This window comes from Mobula hypostoma, chromosome 2, assembly GCF_963921235.1.
Source record: "Mobula hypostoma chromosome 2, sMobHyp1.1, whole genome shotgun sequence".
NCBI classification, from domain to species: domain Eukaryota; kingdom Metazoa; phylum Chordata; class Chondrichthyes; order Myliobatiformes; family Myliobatidae; genus Mobula; species Mobula hypostoma.
The window spans coordinates 168,645,822-168,671,631 of record NC_086098.1 but is presented as its reverse complement, the minus strand read 5'-3'; the positions used below and the strand labels follow the sequence as shown (position 1 = coordinate 168,671,631).

At 41.6% G+C, this 25,810-nt stretch overlaps 1 protein-coding gene across 2 annotated transcripts in view; it reads left to right on the top strand.

Moving 5' to 3' along the window:
• unm_sa1614 (un-named sa1614) overlaps window positions 1–25,810 on the top strand; it is a 188,060-nt gene that overhangs the window by 121,198 nt on the left and 41,052 nt on the right. For both annotated transcript variants that reach the window (XM_063041044.1, XM_063041043.1), the window contains 6 exons: window positions 597–666; window positions 11,166–11,253; window positions 15,934–15,982; window positions 20,773–20,936; window positions 22,061–22,194; window positions 23,707–23,798. In XM_063041044.1, coding sequence (XP_062897114.1) covers window positions 597–666; window positions 11,166–11,253; window positions 15,934–15,982; window positions 20,773–20,936; window positions 22,061–22,194; window positions 23,707–23,798 — 597 coding nt within the window. The remainder of the gene's footprint in view (window positions 1–596; window positions 667–11,165; window positions 11,254–15,933; window positions 15,983–20,772; window positions 20,937–22,060; window positions 22,195–23,706; window positions 23,799–25,810) is intronic.

Sequence of the window (25,810 nt, the reverse complement as noted above, 5' to 3'; positions counted from 1 at the left end):
GTGAAATATTTAAGGGGAACCTGATGAAGACCTTCACTCAGAGGGTGCAGAATGTGCTGCCAACGCAAGTGCTGGTTGCAACATTTAAGTTTGGATAAGTACATGGTTGAGAGGGTATGGAGTGCTATGGTAAAGGTCAATGGGATGAGGCAGAGTAATAGTTTGGCAAGGATAAGATATGCTGAAGCACCTGTTTCTATCCTGTGGTACTCTATGACCATTTTCAGTGTCTGCCATTGCAGTTTACTTTCCCCTTTAAGACATCCAGGCATAGTTTAAATTGGCATTGGCTAACTTAATCTGGTTATGGCCACTCACTAAATTGGCACTGTTTTGTCCTCTCCCAAGATAGTAAATAGCAGTGTTAGTTTGGAATTGGTAGCATTATGTAATGAAGTCCCAGCATGAATGTTTTGTGTGTGCTACCCTTACAAAAGGCGCATGGGTTAATTACACATCACAATCACAGCACTCATTTTCAGTGTGTATTTTTGACCCCATTATTACATATATGTATTTATATATTAAATGTATTTATAGATTAAAATATATTTGAAATGCAGCAATATTATTAATAAAAATGTTTTCTCATTCAGGCTAAGAAAAGTTTGGCAGAAGAGGAAATGCATCATCAAGAACTGTTACCTCACCATATCGCATGGAACAGTGAGTGTCGTGTGGGAAAGAGACTGACACATCTGGTGTTGATTTTAGCTGGCAGCAAATATCCTGCAGTTTATAATCACCTGGTGACTGAATAACTCTCCTTTGTCTTTCATACAGCCTTATCTTTCACACTAAATAATTTCCCAAGAGCATGAAAACCATAATTAGGGTCATGTGTGGAAAGTAGTAAGGAATTTTGAGAGGAATCGCCATAATGATAAAGGATACAACACACCTGAGTACACTAGTGCAGATGTTAGTTTGGAGCGGATTAATTTCTAATGTGGCAGACCCAGCAGCAGGCCACGGCGTCTCTGACAAGAATCATTTGAAATGTTCATTCACCACTGGCAACAAATGTGAAGGTGGTGCAGAGTGGCTGCTTGGCTATGCATTAGCTTCAAACTGAGATGGCTGCGATAGGATATGGTCAGGGGAAGAATCAAAGAATTAAAGGAGTGGAGTTTAGGACAGAGTGGCACCCAAGTTTCTTTTGAGACTCACTTCATCTCTTCCTTTCCCCATATCGTCAAGTTTATACCCAACTGAAGGATGCTTTCTATATTTCCATACAGCTGCTCTTTTTTTTAACCAAATAGGAAAGCTGAGGTGGCTAAATACTTGGGCCACAGTAATGCATATAGTGTTCTATTAGCAAAATCGGGTTGTAATTTTCACCAGTTTTCAAGGTTGCTGTTTACTCCAGGGAAATGCTTCTGTTATCTGCTAAATTCTGCCTCTTAATATTCAGATTATCCAATAAATGAGTTGGTAAATTTAATTAGAAACATAGAAAACCTACAGCACAATACAGGCCCTTCGGCCCACAATGCTGTGCTAAACATGCACTTACTTTAGAAATTAGCTAGGGTTACACATAGCCCTCTATTTTTCTAAGCTCCATGTACCTATCCAGGAACCTCTTAAAAGGCCCTATTGTATCCGCCGCCACCACAGTCGCTGGAAGCCCTCACCACTCTCTGCGTAAAAAGCTTACCCCTGACATCCCCTCTGTACCTACTTCAAAGCACCTTAAAATTGTGTCCTCTCGTTTCAGCCATTTAAGGCTGGGATAAGGGGAACGTCGACTCAGAACATGAGAGGTCTGCGTCGGGCATTTTCATGCCTTACAAGGCGCAGTTTGGAAGTCTGTGTGGGGCACCACTCCTCGCACAGGATAAAGCCTCTGACTATCCACACGATCAATGCCCCTCATTGTCTTATATACCTCTGTCAGGTCACTTCTCATCCTCAGTCGCTCCAAGGAGATAAGGTCAAGTTCACTCAACCTATTCTCATTAGGCATGCTCTCCAATCCAGGCAACATCCTTGTAAATCTCCTCTGCACCCTTTCTATAGCTTCCACATCCTTCCTGTGGTGAGGTGACCAGAACTGAGCACAGTACTCCAAGTGGGGTCTGACCAGGGTCCTATATAGCTGCAACATTACCTCTCGGCTCCTAAACTCAATCCCACGATTGATGAAGGCCAATGTACTGTATGCTTTTTTAACCACAAAGTCAACCTGTGCAGTAGCTTTGAGTGTCCAATGGACTCAGACCCCAAGATCCCTCTGATCCTCCGCACTGCCAAGAGTCTTACCATTAATACTATATTTTGCCATCATATTTGACCTATCAAAATGAACCACCTCACACTTATCTGGGTTGAACTCCATCTGCCACTTCTCAGCCCAATTTTACATCCTATCAATGTCCCGCTGTAACCTCTGACAGCCCTCCACACTATGCACAACACCCCCAACCTTTATGTCATTAGCAAAGATGCTAACTCATCCCTCAACTTCCTCATCCAGATCATTTATAAAAATCACAAAGAGAAAGTGTCCCAGAACAGATCCCTGAAGCACGCTACTGGTCACCAACCTCCATGCAGAATATGACCCATCTACAAACACTCTTTGCCTTCTGTGGGCAAGCCAATTCTGGATCCACAAAACAAGGTTCCCTTGGATCCCATGCCTCCTTGCTTTCTCAATAACCCTTGCATGGCATACCTTATCAAATGGGTAGGCATACCTCAAAGAGACCTCGCAGCAGAGTAGCAAATCGTAAACACAAAATAATCTGCAGATGCTGGGATCAAAGCAACACTCACAACACGCTGGAGGAACTCAGCAAGTCGAGCAGCACCTGTGGAAACGATGAGTCGACGTTTCGGGCCGGAACCCTTCGTTAGGACTGAAAAGGGAAGGAGCAGAGGCCCTATAAAGAAGGTGGGGGAGGGTTGGAAGGAGAAGGCTGGTAGGTTCAGTTGAAAAGCCAGTAATTTGAAAGACAAGGGGGTGGGGGAGGGGAAGCAGGGAGGTGATAGGCAGGAAAACAGAAGGAGGCGGAACCATGAGGGAGGTGATAGGCAGCTGGGGGAGGGGGCAGAGTGAAATAGGGATAGAGGAAGGGAGGGGGAGGGAATTACTGGAAGTTGGAGAATTCTGTGTTCATACCAAGGGGCTGGAGACTACCTAGACGGTATATGAGGTGTTGCTCCTCCAACCTGAGTTTAGCCTCATCATGGCAGTAGAGAAGGCCATGTATGGACATATCTGAATGGGAATGGGAAGCAGAGTTTAAGTGGGTGGCTACCGGGAGATCCTGTCTGTTGTGGCGGATGGAGGGGAGGTGCTCGACGAAGCGGTCCCCCAATCTGCGTCGGGTGTCACCGATGTAGAGGAGGCCACACCTGGAGCACCGGATGCAATAGATGACCCCAACAGACGCACAAGTGAAGTGTTGCCTCACCTGGAAGGACTGTTTGGGGCCCTGAATGGTGGCAAGAGAGGAGGTGTAGGGACAGGTGTAGCACTTAAGCTTACAGGGATAAGTGCCGGGTGGGAGATCCGTGGGGAGGGACGTGTGGATAAGGGAGTCACAGAGGGACCGATCCCTACGAAAGCGGAGACGGGTGGAGAGGGAAAGATGTGCTTAGTAGTGGGGTCCTGTTGAAGGTGGCGGAAGTTGCGGAGGATAATGTGCTGGATCCGGAGGCTGGTGGGGTGGTAGGTGAGGACAAAAGGAACTGTGTCCCTGTTGTGGTGGCGGGAGGACGGGGTGAGGGCCGAAGTGCGGGAAATGGAGGAGATGCGGGTGAGCACATCATTGATGACGGTAGAAGGGAAACCACAATCCTTAAAGAGGAGATTTGAGATGTCCTGGAATGGAAAGCCTCATCCTGGGAGCAGATGCGGCGGAGACGGAGGAACTGGGAATAGGGAATGACATTTTTGCATGTGGTGGGGTGGGAAGAGGTATAGTCGAAGTAGTTATGAGAGTCAATAGGCTTAGAGAAGATGTCAGTGGACAGTCTGTCTCCAGAGATGGAGACCGAGACATCGAGAAAGGGGAGAGAAGTGTCCGAGATAGACCAAGTGAATTTGAGGGCTGGGTGGAAGTTTGAATTAAAGTCGATGAAATTGACGAGCTCAGCATGGGTGCTGGAAGCAGCACCAATGTAGTCGTCAATGTACCGAAGGAAAAGTTGGGGAGCAGTACCAGGATAGGTTTGGAGCACAGACTGTTCCACATAACCAACGAAGAGGCAGGCATAGCTGGGGCCCATGCAAGTTCTCAAAGCTACACCCTTTGTCTGAAGATAGTGGGAAGAGCCAAAAGAGAAGTTATTAAGTGTGAGAACCAGTTCCGCCAACCGGAGTAAGGTAGTGGTGGTGGGGAACTGGTGAGGTCTATTATCCAGGAAGTAGCGGAGAGCTTTGAGGCCTTCTTAATGGGGAATGGAGGTGTATAAGGATTGGACATCCACAGTAAAAATGAAGTGGTTGGGACCGGGGAACTGTAAGTTATTGAAGAGGTGGAGGGTATGGGATGTATCCCAGATGTAAGTGGGGAGGGATTGAACTATGGGTGACAAAATGGAGTCCAGGTAGGCAGATACAAGTTCGGTGGGACAGGAGCAGGCAGAAACTATGGGTCTACCGGTACAGTCAGGCTTGTGTATCTTAGGGAGGAGGTAAAACCGAGCGGTACGGGGTGTGGGAATAATGAGTTTAGTGGCTGAGGATGGAAGGTCTCCGGAGTTCATAAGGGCGGTGATGGTGCAGGAGACAATGGTTTGATGTTTTTTGGTGGGGTCCTGTTCCAGGGGTAAGTAAGAGGAGGTGTCAGAGAGCTGCCGTTTGGCCTCAGTGAGGTAGAGGTCCATCCAGCAGACTACTACGGCACCACCTTTGTCAGCAGGTTTGATGGTGAGGTTGGGATTAGCACGGAGAGAGTGGAGGGCTCAGCAATCTCCTCTGTTGCCGCCCACAGTAGCTTGGGGTATAGCTTGTCCGGTCCCCGTGACTTATCCAACTCGATGCTTTCCAAAAGCTCCAGCACATCCTCTTTCTTAACGTCTATATGCTCAAGCTTTTCAGTCTGCTGTAAGTCATCCCTACAATCACCAAGATCCTTTTCCATCATGAATACTGAAGCAAAGTATTCATTAAGTCTGCTATTTTGTCCAGTTCCATACACACTTTTCCACTGTCACATTTGATTGGCCCTATTCTCTCACGTCTATCCTCTTGCTCTTCACATACTTGTAGAATACCTTGGGGTATTCCTTAATCCTACTCGCCAAGGCCTTCTTATGGCCCCTTCTGGCTCTCCTAATTTCATTCTTAAACTCCTTTCTGCTAGTTTTAAAATTTTCTACATCTCTACCATTACGTAGTTTTTTGAACCTTTCGTAAGCTTTTCTTCTTGACTAGATTTTCAACAGCTTTCGTACACCATGGTTCCTGTACCCTACCATCCTTTCCTTATCTCATTGGAATGTACCTATGCAGAACACCACACAAATATCCCTTGAGCATTTGCCACATTTCTGCTGTACATTTCCCTGAGAACATCTGTTTCCAATTTATGCTTCCAAGTTCCTGCCTGATAGCTTCATATTTCTCCCTACTCCAATTAAGTGCTTTCCTAACTTGTCTGTTCTTATCCCTCTTCAATGCTATGGTAAAGGAGATAGAACTGTGATCACTATCTCCAAAATACTCTCCCACTGAGCAACCTGACACCTGACCAGGTTCATTTCCGAATACCAGATCAAGTACAGCCTCTCCTCTTGTAGGCTTATCTACAGATTGTGTTAGGAAACCTTCCTGAACACACCTAACAAACTCCTCCCCATCTAAATCCCTTGCTCCAGGGAGATGCCAATCAATATTGGAGAAATTAAAAGCTCCCACCAAGTCAACCCTGTTATTATTGCATCTTTCCAGAATTTGTCTCCCTCTCTGCTCCTTGATGTCCCTGTTACTAATGGGTGATCTATAAAAAAACACCCGGTAGTGTTATTGACCTCTCCATGACTTCCTCCTTTTCTGCAGCCATGACTCTATCTTTCATCAGCAGTGCCACGCCCCCACCTCTTTTGCCTCCCTCCCTGTCCTTTCTGAACCATCTAAAGCCTGGCATTCTTAGGAGCCATTCCTGCCCCTGAGCCATCCACGTTTCTGTAATGGCCACAAGAAACTCCATTAGCTCCAAGTACTAATCCATGCTCTAAGCTTAGACGATAAGACAAAGGAGCAGAAGTCGTTCATTCGGCCCATCGAGTCTGCTCTGACATTTTATATTGAGCTGATCCATTCTCCCATTTAGTCCCACTCCCCCACCTTCTCATCATAACCTTTGATGCCCTGGCTACTCAGATGCCTATCAATCTCTGCCTTAAATATACCCAATGACTTGGCCTCCACTGCCACCTGTGGCAACAAGTTCCAAGAATTCACCACCCTCTGGCAAAAAGAAATGTTTTCGCATCTCTGTTCTGAATGGGCGCCCTTCAATCCTTAAGTCATGCCCTCTTGTACTAGACTTCCCCACCATGGGAAACAATTTTGCCACATCCACTCTGTCCATGCCTTTCAATATTCAAAATGTTTCTGAGGTCCCCCCTCATTCTTCTAAACTCCAAGGAATACAGTCCAAGAGCAGACAAACGTTCTTCATATGTTAACCCTCTCATGCCCAGAATCATTCAAGTGAATCTTCTCTGTACCCTCTCCAACGTCAGCACATCCTTTCTTAAATAAGGAGCCCAAAACTGCCCACAGTACTCCAAGTAAGGTCTTACCAGCGCCTTATAGAGCCTCAACATTACATCCCTGCTGCTATACTCTATTCCTCAAAAAATGAATGCCAACATTGCATTCGTCTTCACCACCGACTCAACCTGGAGATTAACCTTAAGTCCCGTTGCATCTCAGAACTTTGAATTCTCTCCCCATTTAAATAATAGTCTGCCCGTTTATTTCTTCTGCCAAAGTGCATAACCATACGCTTTCCAACATTGTAATTCATTTGCCACTTCTTTGCCCATTCTCCCAATCTATCCAAGTCTCTCTGCAGACTCTCTGTTTCCTCAACACTACCGGCCCCTCCACCTATCTTTGTATCATCAGCAAATTTAGCCACAAAGCCACTTATTCCATAATCCAAATCGTTGATGTACACGTAAAAAGAAGTGGCCCCAACACGGACCCCTGTGGAACACCACTGGTAACTGGCAGCCAACCAGAATAGGGTCCCTTTATTCCCACTCTCTGTTTCCTGCCAATCAGCCAACGCTGTATTCACGTATGTAACTTTCCCGTAATTCCATGGACTCTTATTAAGCAGCCTCATCTGTGGCACCTTGTCAAAGGCCTTCTGAAAATCCAAATATACAACATCCACTGCATCTCCCTTGTCTAGCCTACTGGTAATTTCCTCAAAAAATTATAATAGGTTTGTCAGGCAGGATTTTCCTTTAAGGAAACCATGCTGAGTTCTGCCTATCTTGTCATATGCCTCCAGGTACTTCGTAACCTCATCCTTGACAATCGACTCCAACAACTTCCCAACTACCGATGTCAAGCTAACAGGTCTATAATTTCCTTTTTGCTTCCTTGCCCCCTTCTTAAATAGCAGAGTGACATTTGCAATCTTCCGGTCCTCCGGAACCATGCCAGACTCTATTGACTTTTAAAAGATCATTGCTAATGCCTCCACAATCTCCACAGCTACTTCTTTCGGAACACGCGGGTGCATTCCATCTGGTCCAGGAGATTTATCTACCTTTAGACTATTCAGCTTCCTGAGTATTTTCTCTGTCGTAATTGTGACTGCGCACACTTCTCTTCCCTGCCACCCTTGAGTGTCCAGTATATTGCTGATGTCTTCCTCAGTGAAGACTGATGCAAAATACTCGTTCAGTTCCTCTGCCATCTCCTTATATCCCATTACAATTTCTCCAGCATCATTTTCTATCGGTCCTATATCTACTCTCACCTGTCTTTTACTCTTTATATACTTGAAAAAGCTTTTAGTATCCTCTTTGATATTATTTGCTAGCTTCCTTTCATAGTTAATCTTTTCCCTCTTAATGACCTTCTTAGTTTCCTTTTGTAAGCTTTTAAAATCTTCCCAGTCCTCTGTCTTCCCACTAATTTTTGCTTCCTTGTATGCCCTCTCCTTTGTTTTATCTTTGGCTTTGACTTCTCTTGTTGGCCACGGTTGCATCCTTTTTCCATGTGAAAATTTCTTCTTTTTTGGAATATATCTGTCTTGCACCTTCCTCACTTCTCGCATAAACTCCAGCCACTGCTGCTCTGCTGTCCTTCCTGCTAATGTCCCTTTCCAGTCAACTCTGGCTAGTTCCTGTCTCATGCCACTGTAAATTCCTTTATTCCTCTGAAATACCGACACATCAGATTTCGGCTTCTCTTTCTCAAACTTCAGAGTGAACTCAATTATGTTATGATCACTGCCCCCCAAGGGTTCCTTCACCTCAATCTCTCTAATGACCTCTGGTTCATTACACAACACCCAATCCAGTACAGCTGATCCCCTAGTGGGCTCAACAACAAGCTGTTCTGAAAAGCCATCTCGCAGACATTCTACAAATTCTCTCTCTTGAGATCCAGTGCTGACCTGATTTTCCCAATCGACTCGTTTGTTAAAATCCCCCACAATTATAACACTGCCCTTCTGACAAGCCTTTTATATTTCCTGTGTAATTTGTATTCCACATCACTGCGGCTGTTTGGAGGCCTGTATATAACTGCCATCAGGGTCCTTTTACCCCTGCGATTTCTTAGCTCAACCCATAAAGATTCTGCACCTTCCAATCCTATGTCACCTCTTTCTAATGATTTAATATCATTTCTTACCAATAAATCCACACCACCCCCTCTGCCTACCTCCCTATCCTTTCGATACACCGTGTATCCTTGGACGTTCAGCTCCCAGAGACATGCATCCTTTAGCCTCGTCTCAGTGATGGCCGCCTGGCAATCTGTAGCTGTACGACAAGATCGTCCACCTTATTTCTTATGCTGTGTGCATTTAAGTATAACACCTTAAGACCAGTATTTGGTACTTTTTGCTTTGATTGCACTGCAACTTTATTGCACTGCAACGCTTCCCAATGGCTGCAAATTTGCCCCATCACCTGCCTGTCCTTCCTGACATCTTTACTGATCACTATCTTAGATTTATTTCTGTTTTCCCCCTCCTTCGCTCTATCATTCCAGTTCCCATCCCCCTGCCAAATTATTTTAAACCCTCCCTAACAGCTCTATTAAACCTTCCCACCAGGATACTGATCCCCTTCAGGTTCAGGTGTAACCCGTCCTTTTTGAACAGGTCATACTTCCCCCAGAAGAGATCCCAATGTTCCAAGAATCTGAAGCCCTACCCTCTGCACCAGTCTCTCAGTAATTCATTCATCTGCCTGATCCTACTGTTCTTGCCCTCGCTAGCACATGGCACAGGTAGCAATCCCAAGATTACGACCCTGGAGGTCCTGCTTCTCAGCTTCCTTCCTAACTCCCGGAAATCTCTCTTCAGAACCTCCTCCCTTTTCCTCTCTATGTCAAAGCTTATCTGCTTTGCTCTTGCATTAAAATAGACAGATCTCAAACCATCAGTCTGAGCGTAACCCTTATCTATCATCTGCGTATCCTCCCTCTCACACTGTCTACAAGCTTTCTCGATTTGTGAGCCAATCGCCCCTTCCTCCGTCTCTTCAGTTCGGTTCCCAACCCCTGCGATTCTGGTTTAAATTCATAGATACGTGAGTAAATTAGTATTTTCATTACTCCAATTTCCAGTACACATGTAAAACTAAAACTGTCCCTATAGTCATGTGAATTTAGTTGAAGTAGATCAGTGTCTTACTGTGAAGTCGCTGTTGATAATTATGAATAATTATTCTTTACTCTCTTCTGTCAAAAACTGTTTGGATGATAACATTTGGTTTGGGGCAAAATCACAGTAAATACATAACCATTAAAACTAGAAATGTAGGGTAGATAAGAGTAGCTTTGTTCTTTAACCTCACGTATCTATTGTATAACCCTAACCAAATCAAATTAAGAATACTTTACTCAACCCTAACTATAATTCTTCAACTTGCGATGACAACAGGTCTATAGTACTGTGCAAAAGTCTTCGGCACATATATATAGCTAGTGTATATTGGTTAAATATGAATGTGGTTGGTAGAAAGGAATAAGAGTACATTAGCTTTTTATTAGCTCAATAGTATTGAGTGTTATTTGCTAACTGGAAAGCCATAATATACAGTATTGTGCAAAAGTCTTAGGTACTTTAGCTATATAGATGTGCCCAAGACTTTTGCACAGTAATGTATATCTTATTGTACATCCTACATCCTTGGTGTACAATAATGCATAGCTTTTGAACTAGCAAATATATATTGTGATTATACTTTTATAATTTATATTTTGTTTTTTATAATTTATTTTATTATTACATTCAGTGGCCACCATATGAAGTACAGGAAGTAGGTTTGTGATCTTCTGCTGCTGTAACCCATCCACTTCAAGGTTCGATGTGTCGTGCATTCAGAAATGCTCTTCTGCACACCACTGTTGTAACATGTGGTTATTTGAGTTAGTGTCACCTTTCTGTCAGCCTGAATCTGTCAGGCTATTCTCCTCTGGCCTCTCTCAGCAAGAGAGTTTTCACCCACAGAACTGCCGCTCACTGAATGTTATTTTTAATTCTCCTACCATTCTCTGTAAACTCTAGAGACTGTTATGCATGAAAATCCTTGAAGGTCAGGAGTTTTGAGATCCTCAAACCACCCCATTTAGCACCAGCAATCATTCCACAATCAAAGTCGCTTAGATCACATTTCTTAAGCATTCTGATGTTTGGGCTGAACAACACCTGAACCTTTTGACCATGTCTGTATGATTTTATGCATTGAGCTACTGCCACATGATTGGCTGATTAGATATTTGCATTAACAGGCAGGTGAACCTAATAAAGTGGCCACTGAATTCATATTTGTTGATAATTTTGATTTTATTTTTTATAAGTTATATGCAAGTTATAATTTTATGATCCATGTTGTGTTCAGTAATAAGCAACTGGTTAAAATGTTTTCTCTGGTTTTGTATTTTGCTAATGAAAGAGAAGAATGCATCATCTTAAACTCCTTTCATTAATTTCTCTTTCACCCAGCCAAATCGACAGCCAGCGAAGCTCAACCTCCTGACATGTCAAGTGAAGCCGAGTTTAGAAGATAAAAAATGTTTTGACCTCATTTCACGTATGATTGATTATTTCAATTTTTTGTCCCTTGTTGAATGTTTGATTATTCTGTCATCATCACTATGAATTATGTTGATTAATATAACTTATTTGTGATTAGCAGCTGGTTTATAGTTTACAGTACTGGGGTTTCTACATACAGGAGTACTCTATAATGATACCCTTCTGGAGTAGTGTTCTGAGCCGTGTATCCTGTCATTATTTTTCTTGTTGGATTCACTGCCCAGAGTTAAAATCAAATAACTTGTTTGCCACAATAATCAGGGAGCCATCCATATCTGTGAACATGAGATACTTGATTCTGCATACTAATTTCAAGAAGCATGTTTACTAGGTGTCATTAATGCCATTGTTTGTAAAAATAAAGGATTTCTCCTTTTTTTTTAAAAAAGGCAGGTGGTCATATGAAATACTCAGTTGTAAATGCAAAAGCAAGGATGTAATGTTGGAACATTATAAAACACTGGAGAGCATTCAGTTGAAGTGTTGTGAACAGTTTTGGTCCACTTATAGAAGAAAGGATATGCTGAGATTGGAGTGTGTTCAAAGAAGGGTCATGAAAATGATTCTGGGATTGAAAGGCTTATCATATGAAGAGCATTTGATGGCTCTGGGCCTGTACTCACTGGAATTCACAAGAATGAGGGGTGACCTCAATGAAACTAATCAAATGTTGAAAGGCCTCAATAGAGTGGATGTGGAGAGGATGTTTGTTATGGTGGGGGGCTCTAAGACCAGAGAACACAGCCTCAGAATAGAGGGGCATCCTTTTAGAATGGAGATGAGAAAGAATTTATTTAGCCAGACAGTGGGGAATCTGGATTTTGTTGCCACAGGCAGCTGTGGAGGTCAAGTCATTGGGTATATTTAAGGCAGAGGTTGATAGGTTCTTGATTAGTTGGGGAATGAAGGGATATGGGGAGAAAGCATAGATTGGGGCTAAGACAAAAATTGGATCAGCCATGATGAAATGGCGGAGCAGACTCAATGGGCCAAATGGCCTTATTCTGCTCCTATATCTTATGGTCTAAATGGACATTCAGTAATTTAACATAGAGCACATCATTTTCAAAGAGAGATAACTTAACTTTGAAATATAGTGGTGTGGTAATTTGGCACATTTTTTCCATTCTCAAGATTCAAAATTGTTTAATGTAATTTCCTGTCACAGGTTTAAGGAGAATAAAATAATTGTTTTTCTGGATCTGATGCAGCACAATTAAAGATAAAGAACACAGTAGTACTAATAAAAATGCACACAATAAATATAAATTCAGAACATAAGATAGCTTATATACATTGATTGTATATCCATAAAGTAATGCTATGCTGTATATAAAGTGACTGACGGGAAATATTAAAGTAGTGGTGGAGTTCATGGGTGGTGTTGATCAGTCTTACTGCTTGGGGAAAGTAACTATTTTTGAGTCTGGTGGTCCTGACATGGATGCCTCTTAACCTCCTCTCTGATGGGAGTGGGGCAAACAGTCCATGAGCAGGGTGTATGGGATCCTTCATTATGTTACTGGCCCTGTCCTGGCACCTTTCTGTATATATGTCCTTGATAGCAGGTAGGCTGGTGCCAGTGATACTTTGGGCAGTTTTGAGCTTTCCTTGTTACGGCAGTGCAGTTTCTGTACCAAGCAGTGATGCAAATTTTTTAGGATACTCGCTTTTAAGCATCTGTAGAATGAGATGAGTATGGATGTTTAAAGTCCAGCTGTCTCCAGTCTCCTCAGAAAGTAGAAGCATTGGTGACCTTTCTTGACTGTGTAGGATATGTTCTGGAACCATGACAGGTTGTGTGTGACGTGCACTCCCAGGAGTTTGAAACTGCTTGCAGTTTCCACTGCTATATCACCAATGTAAAGGTCGGTGTGAGTGATATGAGTTCTGCTCAAGTTGATAACCATCTTCTTTATCTTGTTAACGTTACAGAAGAGGTTATTTGCCTGGCGCCAGGCATCAAGCTCTTCCATCTCCTGTCTGCAGGCCAGTTTTGGTAGTGAGCCCCACCATTGTCATGTCTTCAGCAAACTTAACAATGTAACTATTGATAGCTCAGGTGTCTGGCCATGCATTCATGTGTGAGCAGAGCAATGGGCTCAGCATACAGACCTGGGGGATATCCATGTTGAGGATGATGGGGAGGCAGATGCAGTTGTACATCCTGACTATCTGAGCTCAGTTGGTTAGGAAGGCCAACACCCAGTTGTGCAGTGGTGTATTTAGATCGGGGAGGAGGGGTTCGGTCACCAAGGTCTGTAGGACAATGGTGTTGAGTGCCAAATTGAAATCTAGAAACAGAATTTTGACATAAACAACCACTCTGCTGGAAAAATAAGATAGGTTGGGTGGAAGAGTGCAAAATTCAAGTTTCTTGTGTGTAAACATCACCAATAGCTTGTTCTGGTGCATCCACGTAGATACTATAGATAAGAAAGCACGCCAGCGCCTTTACTTCCTTAGAAGGTTAAGGAAATACGGTGCATTGGCCGTCATCAACCGTGCGATTGAGTTCAAGAACCGAGAGGTAATGTTACAGCTATATAGGACCCTGGTCAGACCCTATTTGGAGTACTGTGCTCAGTTCTGGTCACCTCACTACAGGAAGGATGTGGAAGCTATAGAAATGGTGCAGAGGAGATTTACAAAGATGTTGCCTGGATTGGTGAGCGTGCCTTATGAGAATAGGTTGAGTGAACTTGGCCTTTTCTCCTTGGAGCATCGGAGGATGAGAGGTGACCTGACAGAGGTGTATAAGATGATGAGAGGCATTGAATGTGTGGATAGTCGGAGGCTTTTTTCCAAGGCTGAAATGACTAACATGAGAAGGCACAGTTTTAAGGTATTTGGAATTAGGTACAGAGGAGATGTCAGCTGTAAGTTTCTTATGCAGAGAGTGGTGAGTGTGTGGAATGGGCTGCCAGCGACGGTGGTGGAGGCGGATACAATAGGATCTTTTAAGAGACTTCTGGATAGGTACATAGCGTTTCAAAAAATAGAGAACTATAGGTAACGGAAGGTAATTTCTAAAGTAAGTACATGTTTGGTCCAGCATTGTGGGCCGAAGGGCCTGTATTGTGTTGTAGGTTTTCTGTGTTTCTATGAAATTTAACATGTGGTTAAGCTCAATTTAATTGAACCCCACTGATTTTTGTAGATGCATCTTTGAAAGCATCCTATCTGGATCCATCACAGCTTGATATCGTAGCTGTTCTGTTCAAGACCACAAGAAATTCCAGAGTTGTGAACTCAGCCCAGTCAATCACAAAAACAAACTTCCCCTCCGTGGACTCTGTCTACACTTCTCAATGCCTCAGTAAAGCAGTCATCATAATCTCACCCCACATCTGCACACTCTTTGCCAAGCTCAAGGACAGTTTCTATCCCACTGTTATAATACTCTTAAATGAGTCTCTTGTACGTTGAACTCTTGACATCACAATCTACCTCATTACGGCCATTGCACTTTATAGTCTACTTGTACTGTACTTTCTCAAGAACTGTAACCATACCACTATATTCTGCATTCTTTTACTGCTTTCCCCATGTACTTCCTTAAAGTACATGTGTTTTATTTTAAATGATCTGTATGGATGGCACACAAATCTATTGTTTTCACTGTATCTCAGTGCATGTGACAATATACTAATGCTAATCCTTCCCAGTGAATATCTTCTGAATCCTCTCAATGCAATCCATCCTACACTGTGAATTTGAATTGAATTGAATTGAATTGACTTTATTTCTTACATCCTTCATATACATGAGGAGTAAAAAATCTTTCCATTACGTCTCCGTCTAAATGTGTAATGTGCAAACATAGTAATTTATAATAAATAGAACAGTCAATGTAACATAGAATACACTTAAATCAGCATGAGTTAATTAGTCTGATGGCCTGGTGGAAGAAACTATCCTGGAGCCTGTTGTCCTGGCTTTTATGCTACGGTACCGTTTCCCGAATGGTAGCTGCCGGAATAGATTGTAGTTGGGGTGACTCGAGTCCCCAATGATCGTACAAGCCCTTTTAACACACCTGTCTTTGTAAATGTCCTGAATAGTGGGAAGTTCACATCTACAGATGCGCTGGGCTGTCCGTACCACTCTCTGCAGAGTCCTGCGATTAAGGGAGGTACAGTACCCACACCAGCCAATCAGGATGCTCTCAATTGTGCCCCTGTAGAAAGTTGTGGTGAATGGAACTGTAGCCTATCGAATGTTTTATAATGTTGCATCTTAACCTCCCTGCACCTACGTGCATTCCTGCATGTTAAAGTAAAGGTTCTGTGCAGATACAAGCCATTGAAATAAGCAAATCTGTTGTAGAGAGTACTGAACCCATTTTCTCACTTGTGTCCCCCAACCTAGTGAATAGCAAATCATTATTATGCAACACTTGAGTCCTGCTGAAGGGTCTCAGCCCGAAATGTTGATATTTTATTACTTACCATAAATGCTACCTGACCTGCTGAGTTTCTCCATCATTTTGTGTGTGTTACTCTGGATTTCCAGCATCTGCAGAATTTCTGGTGTCTATCATTATAATGCAAGTTGGAATTATGTGTTCTTGATTTTATTCTGCTTGAGATCTAATATATGGCTATAGATTTGAAGGAGAATGAATTCCATGATATAATTGTTATATCTTACTCAGTTTTCCTTTTGCTTTTAGATAACCGCACTTATCATTTCCTGACAGATGATGAGCTGGACTGTATGGCGTAAGTAGAGAGCTGAGCAGTTATGCATTAACAGATGCGGATAACAAATTGTTGAGAGTGTTAGAAAGTTCTCAGTCTGAAGAGACAAATGATTTCATAATCTGAGAGTCTGGCTAAACATATCTTTATAAACTGATCTGTAGTTCATAAAAATTTAACATTTGGTACTGCTTGCACAGTGTTTAAATGACCCATAACAATTCAGCTTGTAGTCATTGTTGCTGCCAACATGTTCATGGAGGAAGGAATGGTAATTGCAGCCCTGCAGAAGGTTAAGGAACAGCTTTGTCTTTTTGAGTTAGTTGTAACTTATCCAGAGGGCACAGCATCGGAATAGATGGACATCCATTTAGAACAGAGATGAGGATGAATTTCTTTAGTCAGAGGGTGGTGAATCTGAGGAATTCGTTGTCAAGTGAAATGGCAACTGTGAAGGCCAAATCATTGGTTGTATTTAAAGCAGAGGTTGATAGGTTCACGATTAGTAAAGACATCAAAGGTTATGGGAAAAAGGCAGGAGAATGGGTTTGAAAAGGAAAATAAATCAGCCATGATCAAATGGCGAAGAAGAATTTGTGGGCCAAATAGCCTATTTCTTTTCCTATTTCTTATGGTCTTACATAGAATGGGCTCATAAACGGGACAGTTTGTCCGTAGAAGAGCTAGAGAGCATTACATGGATGAGAGTCTGCAGCCAACAGTGAAACGCAGCGGAGGTTCCCTGCAAGTTTGGGGCTGCATTTCTGCAAATGGAGTTGGTGATCTGGTCAGAATTAATGAAATCCTCAATGCTGAGAAGTACAGCAGATTCTCATCCATCATGCAAGGCGTCTGATTGGTCCCAACTGCATTCTGCAGCAGGACAAAGACTCCATACAGATCGCCAAGATCATAAAGAACTGTTTTCAGCGAAAATAAGAACAAGGATTTCTGCAACAGATGGTATGGGCTCCACAGAGCCCTGACCTCAACATCATCAAGGCTGGAGAGACAGAAGTAAGCGAGATAGCCAAAGTCTGCAGAAGAAATATAGCAAGCTCTCCAAGATGCTTACAACAACCTACCAGCCGAATTACTTATAAAGCTGTGCAACAGTGTGTCTAAAATGCACTTTTAAAGGCAAGGGGTGGTCACACCAAATATGATATGATTTAGATTTTTACTGTTTACTGCTCGTTATAGTTTTTTTTATATTTACAGGCTTCTCATTTCATTATTTTTGAAAGCATCTTCGGTTAACAGCATTCTTTTATATGTGCCTAAGACTTTTGCATAGTACTGTATATTGGGGAAATCATTAATCATTCAGCTTGAGCAAAGTCATCAACCAAAGTCATATTATGGGTCTGTGATAACTGATCTTAGTTAGCTTGGATAACTTCACTCACCACAACTCTGAACTGGTTTCACAACCTATGGACTCACTTTCAAGGATTCTACAACTCGTTCTCAATTTTATTTATTTATTATTTGCTTTTTATAATAAATTTTGTGTGCAGTTTTTCATTAATTCTATGCAGTTCTCTGCTGCACTGTGAATGCCTGCAAGACAATGAATCTCAAGGTAGTATATGGTTACATATACACTCAGTGGCCACTTTATTAGGTACACCTGTACACCTGCATGTTAATGCAACATCTGATCAGCCAATCATGTGGCAGCAGCTCGATGCTTAAAAGCATCCAGAGATGGTCAAGATGTTCAGATGTTGTTCAGACCAAACATCATAATGGGGAAGAAATGTGATGGAAGTGACTTTGGCCATGGAATGATTATTGGTGACAGGCGGGATGGTTTGAGTATCTCAGAAACTGCTGATCTTCTAGGATTTTTACACACAACAGTCTCTAGAGTTCACACAGAATGGTGTGAAAAACAAAAGAACATCCAGTGACCAACAGTTCTATGGGCAAAAATACATTGATAATGAGAGAAGTCAGAGGAGAATGATCAGACTGGTTCAAGCTGGCAGGCGACAGTAACTCAAATAACCATAAGTTACAATAGTGGTCCCGCTTGGTGGCACAATAATATCAGCGCCGGACTCCGGACCGAAGGTTCCCAAGTTCAAATCCAAGTCGGGTTGGCGTCGAGCTAGCAACTCGGCCTCGTAAAAAAAAACAAGAATAGCTTGCTATGGAAACACCGTCATGACGGTGCCCTGATAACTCCACTGCTGAGTTAAGGGCTATTCTTCTTCTACAATAGTTGTGTGCAGAAAAGCATCTCTAAATGCACAACCTGTTGAACCTTGAAGTCAACGGGTTACAGCAGGAAAAGACCACGAAAATATGCTCAGTGGTCACTTTATTAGAAACCTCCTGTACCTGTCAGGGCATCAAAAATTATGGGGAAAAGGCAGAAGATAGGGTTGAATGGATAATAAATGACGGAGTGGCAGAGCAGACTTCATGGGCTGAATGGCCTAATTCTGCCCCTATGTCTAATGTTCTTATGCCATGCTCAATTAAATATGATCTTCATAATTAGAATAGCTACTTTACTCTCTCCTCTGATATTCTTCTCTTGTATGTATCTGGATCAAAGCTGAAGGAATTGAATCAAATGGGTTTTGCTAATGAGCACTGGTGAGAGTTTTATTAGTGAGTGTCAGTAACACATGTACTTCCAGTGTCACTTCCCCGTCTTTTAGCTGTCACACTCAGTCTTAACTACATATAGTAATGATCATCATCTCCTGTTTTGATGCAGCAAGAAAGCTGCTGCTTGCAAATTAGCAAGCTTTTATACTCCAGTATAAAAGTATAACTGATAACACTGTCAATAGGAAAGAAACTCAACCAGAGTTATGACACTGTCATTTGTCTCACACATAGAATTCTCCAAATTTGCAATCAGATACTACCATCTGTAAGTATGTTATTAAAATTTGATCTCTCATCTTACATCTCCTAGATCTACGTATACTTTTTTTTAAACTTTATAATTATTATATATATGGTATTGTACAGCGTAGTGTGGGCTGGACAGTAGTGTAGCATTTAGTGTAACACTTTACAGTGCCTGTGATTAGCAATCAGGGTTCAATTCATGTTGCTGTTTGTAAAGAATTTGTATGTTCCCCATGACCGCGTGGGTTTCCACAGGTTTCCTCCCACATCCTAAAGATGGGTTAGCGTTAGTAAGTTGTGGGCTTACTATGTTGGCATAGGAAGCATGGTGACACTTGTGGACTGCCTCAAGCATCTCCTCAGACTATGTTGATCAATGACACAAAGAACACGTTTCTCTGTATGTTTTGATGTGCATGTGACAAATAAAGCTAATCTCTTTAACCTGTATCATTATGTAATAACTTTTATCAGGATCAAATTCCTTCTGCTTTTTCTCTGCCCACCTTTTAATTGATCAGCAGGGAAGTTAAGCAGGGCAGTGGCAGATTACTTTAATTCTCTGAGCTGAAGCATTTTGAGAGATCTAATAAGGGTAGATAGGCTCAATAATCACTTTATTAGGTTCAGGAGTGGAACCTGGTGTGGTCTTCTGCTGCTGTTGCCCATCCACGCGCACCACTATTGTAACGCGTGGTTATTTGAGTTACTATCACCTTCCTGTCAATTTAAATCAGCCTGGCCAATCTCCTTTACCTCTCTCATTAACAAGGCATTTTCACCCACAGAACTTACACTCACTGGATTTTTTTTTTGTTTTTCACACCATTCTCTGTAAACTCTAGAGACTGTTGTACGTCAAAATCCCAGGAGATCAGCAATTTCTAAGATATTTAAACCACCCTGTCTGGCACCAACTATCATTCCATGATCAAAGTCATTTGCATCACATTTCTTCCCCATTCTGATGTTTGGTCTGAACAACAACTGAACCTCTTGACCATATCTGCATGCTGGTGTCACATACCCCGTGACGGGAATAAAGAGCCAGCAGAGATGGAAAACACTTTGGAGTCCAGTATTGCTATTAACTAATAATATTCATTAGTAAATACTCAATACAGTAATATAAATGTAGATAAATCAAACAGGTTAGCAATGACTATATATATAAGTAAGTATATCAGTAAGTATAGAAATATATGTATGAAAAACCAAGCTTCTTTAAGCCTAGGGGTAAAAAGATACAGTCTTATGATGATGAGTAAAGTTCAGTTCAGTTCAGTTCGTGGTATTTAGTTGAGTAGAGATGGAGAGAGAGCGAGAGGGAGAGATTTGAGTCTTCAGGTGAGCTGACGCCGTCGATCTTCTCGTTGTCCTTCGAAATCCTTTAAAAGTCACCGACTGTGACTTCAACAATGGGGACCGGTTTTCTGTGGTGGAGCTATCACCCAGGCGAGGGTGGACACATGGACAACTCCCCACCAGTCAACCCCTTTCCTTTTCACTACAAGAGCGACTGATCAATCTGCATGATCAATCCTCCAAAAACCCACTTTTTCTGCGGACAAACCAAGCTCATTCAGTATCCAAAACATGTGCCTGAGGTCTATCATCTGACCTCCTATTTTATCTTCCCGTGCTGAGCATCAACTGTCACTCAAATAACTCCTCCTTCCTCTCTCTGTGTAAGAAATGCACAAGCAGGCGATTGTCCTTGAGAAGTATCAGCACCCTGTGAACAGTCTTCATCTCTCCCTCTCTTTAAAGCACAGTTCATAGGGGTAATTCAGGATCCCGTCATATTGGTTAGATATTTGCATTAATGAGCAGATATACATGTGTTACCTAATAAAGTGGCCGCTGAAAGTATCTGCTGTGCGTGATAGGGCTCTAGAAATGAACTTAATATATTATTACTCTTCATTTTAATCAAGGTGGATTTCTGTTTTAACGAACTGCAAGCAAGAAGCTCTAAATATGGCTTTCCATGAAGAGCACAATAGTGCGGAGAGTAGTATTGAAGACCTAACCAAAGCCATCATTGAAGATATCCAGCATATGCCTGGGAATAGCGAGTGCTGTGATTGTGGAGCACTAGGTAAGACAATAGGGTGAATGAAATGGCTCCAAATTAAGAACGTAAAGTGACAGATATTCAGCAGGTCAAGCACCGTTTTTGGAGAGAAAACCAGTTAATGTTTCAGGCTGGTGAACTTTCATCAGAACTCACAAACTGTGCTTTAGAAATAATGGCATAATATGAGGAAGTCCTAAATTTAATGGATGTTTACCAACCTTTCACCTCGTGTTCTCCTCCAGGTCAAAACAGTGTAACTCATGCCTAGAGCTTTTGGGATTATTTTGGGCCGCAGTATTCCAGTAAATTTCGCTCACCCCTGTTGAATTTAGGGAAGTAGTGAACTTGCCAATGGTACACCATCTTGTGCATTACTGAAATAAAACCTGCTTAATTCAGCCCTGTGTTTTTATAGAAATGTTAAGTACTTTAAAAAATTGTCTTAGAACAGGCATTCCCAACTTTTTTTATGCCATGGACCAATACCATAAAACAAGAGGTCTGTGGATCCCTGGTTGGCAATCCCTGTCTTAGAAGATGCACAACAGTGTTTATTCAACAAAATTAGACTACATTGATTGGTAAGTAACATACCAGCAAGGAGTGAAAATTAATCAATTAAAAACAATCCCAATTTAACAAGTTGTGAAACTCATATTAGAATTACTGTGGTAGTACTCCTTCTTGGTACAAGAAGCACCTCAAATTCAGGCATTTGGAATTCATACCTGGTTGAAGAGCAAACAGAATGAAACAACCATCTGTGATATTATGACTGGACACTTATTAAAACCATTCAACTGAGAGAAATATAAAGTCTTAAGTGCGCTTTAGCATTCTTGGAAATAAGCAAAATAATTTATTCAAATTCATTTCAAAAATTAACTTCACTGCTCAAAATTAATGCATTGGGAGTTTACCAATTGCTAAAATGTGCAATTAAATAAAGGTGGGCACATTATTTGGAACTCGATAGGATTTTCTTTTGGCTTGACCATATGAAAGCATTATTAATGTAAATGCTGACTGTTTTGCAGCCTCTCTCACAGCACATTGTGATTCACTTATGTCATTTGAATTTTATTATGCTTTAGTGAGCATTTCTGATAGTTAAATATATTTATTTTCTGCTAATGTCCTCGCAGATCCAACTTGGCTTTCTACCAATCTCGGAATCCTGATTTGTATAGAATGTTCTGGAATTCATCGGGAGATGGGTGTGCATTACTCTCGAATACAATCTCTCTCACTGGACAAGCTAGGAACCTCGGAACTCCTGGTGAGATTCTTCCTGTTTTTTTATTTAATACCCTCTTTTAGAATTCTTTTGTTAAAAGGGAAAGGTGTTCTTTTAAACAACCACCATGCCCCTGATATTTATAGGGACGAACACAGAAGTAAAGGTAAGTTGTTGGCTGTTTGAGCCTATTCTGCTCTTCACTGATCTGTGACCTAACTCTGTGCATTTGATTTTTCATTGAGTACCTTTACAACTCAATTTCAAACGTTAGAAAGACAAATGAGTAGGTAACACAACCCACCGTGACTCCATCATTCATTTAGATCACAACAGATCTTTTACCTCAACAACTTTCAATTCTCTGGTTTTGACTGCCTCATTTTCACCATGTGTGTCCAGTCCCTATTCACTTCTATCCCCAACGAGAAGATCTTAAAGCTGTCTGTTCTTTTCTCAATAAAAGACCATCCAGTTCCCCTCCACCACCATGCTCCTCTGTCAGTAGGCCTGGTCTCAACAATTTCTCCTTCAGCTCCTCCCCCTTTCAAAACTCAAGGACTAGCCGTGGGTACTCACATGGGCCTCAGCTATGCCTGCCTTTTCATTGGTTACATGAAACAGTCCATGATCTACACCTTCTCAGTAAGTACTCCCTAAATTTTTCTGTGCCACATTGATATTTCATGCACCCAAGCTGAGCTCGTCAATTTCATCAACTTTGTCTCCAACTTCCACCCTGCTTTTAAGTTCACCTGGTCCATTTCTGTTACCTCTCTCTTCTTTCTTGATCTCCTTGTCTCCCTTCTGGAGACAAACTGTCTACCAATATCTTTTACAAATCTACCAATTCCCATGGCTATCTTAACTATACCTCTTCCCACTGTCTCTGATAAAAATGCTATTCCCTTTTCTCAGTTCCTTGTTTCTGCCACATTTGTTCCCAGAACGTGGCTTTCCCTTTTAGGATATTAGAGATGTCCTCCTCTTCAAAGAACGGGGTTTTCCTTCCTTCACCATTGATGTTGCCCTCACCCGCATCTCCTCCAATTCCCCAACATCTACGCTCACCTCATCTTCCTGCTGTCTTAACAAGGATAGAATTCCTTTTGTCCTCATCCATTCCTCTGTTCTCATGTGTTGGCGTGTGGCCAAGTGGTTAAGGCATCGGTCTAGTGATCTGAAGGTCGCTAGTTCGAGCCTCAGCTGAGGCAGTGTGTTGCCTTGCCTTAAGTACAGAAATTGAGTTAAGAAATAAAGTACAGAATATGCAAGAAATTTTCAGTCAGTAATGGTGAGCTTCAAATTATGTGAGCTCACTAATTAAGACAATTCAGTGTTTTTTTTAGTCAATTCAGTTTTACCAAATTAAAAACACAGACAGTAATCTTGAATACTAAATAACATATTATTTCTGAAATTTACTAGGCAGATTAATAATTGGCACGGACAAGATGGGCCAAAGCACTGTTTCTGTGTTGTAGTGTTTTATGACTCTATGGTTGTGTTGGAAGAATTCTGTAAAAAATAAGTCTTGATGTGTTTATGTTGCAGTTGGCCAAGAATGTCGGAAATACAAAGTTTAATGAACTTTTGGAGGCCAGTCTTCCAAGTTTATCACTAAAGCCAAGTACAGACGGTCCCATGTGAGTCAAAAGCAAAAGGAAATTTGAGATATTTAAAAAGCTGTGGATGTTAATTGGTGAAGGCTAGTATGTAACTAAATGCATTTTTTTCACGGTTCATTCTTGTGTTAGCACTGTGCCTGCTTCATGTAATTGCTAATTTATCTTAAAAGTCCTTTCCTTGGCCATTGATATTTAAAATGGCAGAACACCATAGAATTATTCTGAGTATCCTGACTATTTGCCTGCTATAGAAACATGAATGCCTTTGAATGGAAAAGCCTACATAGTGTGTCCAGTCCATCGTCGGAAAAGCCCTCCCACTATTGAGCACATCTACAAGGAGCACTGCCACAAGAAAGCAGCATTTGTTATCAAGAACCCCCATCATCTTCTCACTGTTGCTATCAGGAAGGAGGTACAACAGTGTTAGGTCCATCAGGTTCAGGAACAGTTATTACTGATCAATCATCAGGCTTCTGAACCAGAGTGGATAACGTCACTCACCTCAACACTGAATAGATTCCACAACCTACAGACTTAATTTCGAGGTCTCTAAGGAATTATTTTTTTTCTTTATTTGCACAGTTTGTCTTCTTTTGCACATCGGTTGTTTGTCAGCCTGTAGCTTTTTTTTAAATTCTATTGCATTTCTCTGTTCAACTGTAAATGCCTGCAAGAAAATTAATCTCAAGGTAGAATATGGAAGTACTAAATTTACTTTGAATTGGAGTTGTTGTTTGCCAGCAAGGTGGTAACAACAGAACATGAGAGATTTGCAAGTTGAACTAGCAGAACAAGTTATGCATTTGAAATCTTTTCCTTTAGTATTTGTACAGAGAAATTTTAGTAATTGTCATTAAAATCCAAATTTACATATATAAAATACCGGAGTAACTCAGCAGGTCAGGCAGCATCAATGGAAAGGAACACACATTCGACATTTCAGGCTGAGACCCATCATCAGGACTATATTGGAATATATTAAAATCTTTTATAGCATTTATAACTTTTCAAAGTTCAAAGTAAATTTATTATCAAAGTACATGTATAGCACCATAAACACAAGATTCTGCAGATGCTGAAACGTCAGAGCAACACACACAGTATGCTGGAGGAAATCAACAGGTCACGCAGCACCTATGGAAATGAATAAATAACCGACATTTCAGCCCAGGCCCTTCTTCCTGAAGGGTTTCAGCCGAAATGTCGATTATTTATTCATTTCCAAAGATGTTGACTGACCTGCTGAGTTCCTCCAGCATTTTGTGTGTGCTTCTGGATGTATCACCATATACAACCCTGAGATTCATTTTCTTGCAGGCATACTCAGTAACTCCAATAACCATAACAGAATCAATAAAAGACTGCACCCAACTGTCCAAATATAAAATAAAGGAAAAAAGAAATAATAAATAAATAATATTGAGAACATGAGATGAAGAATCCCTGAAGTGAGTTTATTGGTTGTGGAAACAGTTCAATGATGGGTTGAGTGAAGATGAGTGAAGTTATACCCTCTGGTTCAAGGGCCTGATGGTTGTAGGATAATAACTGTTCCTGAACCTTGTGGTGTGGGTCCTGAGGCACTTATGCTTTCTTCCTGATGGCAGCAGTGAGAAGAGTGTATCCACTATTTTTTTGTGGGATATTCCATTAAGGGCATTCAGTCCATATCAGGTCATGATGCAACCAATAAATGTTCCACCACACATCTGTAGAAGTTTGTCAAAGTTCTTGTTGTCATGCCGAATCTTTGCAAACTTCTAAGGAAGTAGAGGCAGACAGCAAACTGCTTCAGTAATTTAAAATGCTAGAAATCAAACTCAAAAACAGAAATTGCATTCAGCACCAGGCAAGTTATGCAGCATTAATAGGTAAAGAAACACTGCTACTTCAATAGTATAGGGGTGTATAATTTTAAAGGCAATTGGAGGAACATATACGGAGGATGTCAGAGGTAGGGTTTTACACAGAGATTGGTCATTGCATGGAATGCACTGCCAGGGATGATGGTAGAGGTAGATACATTA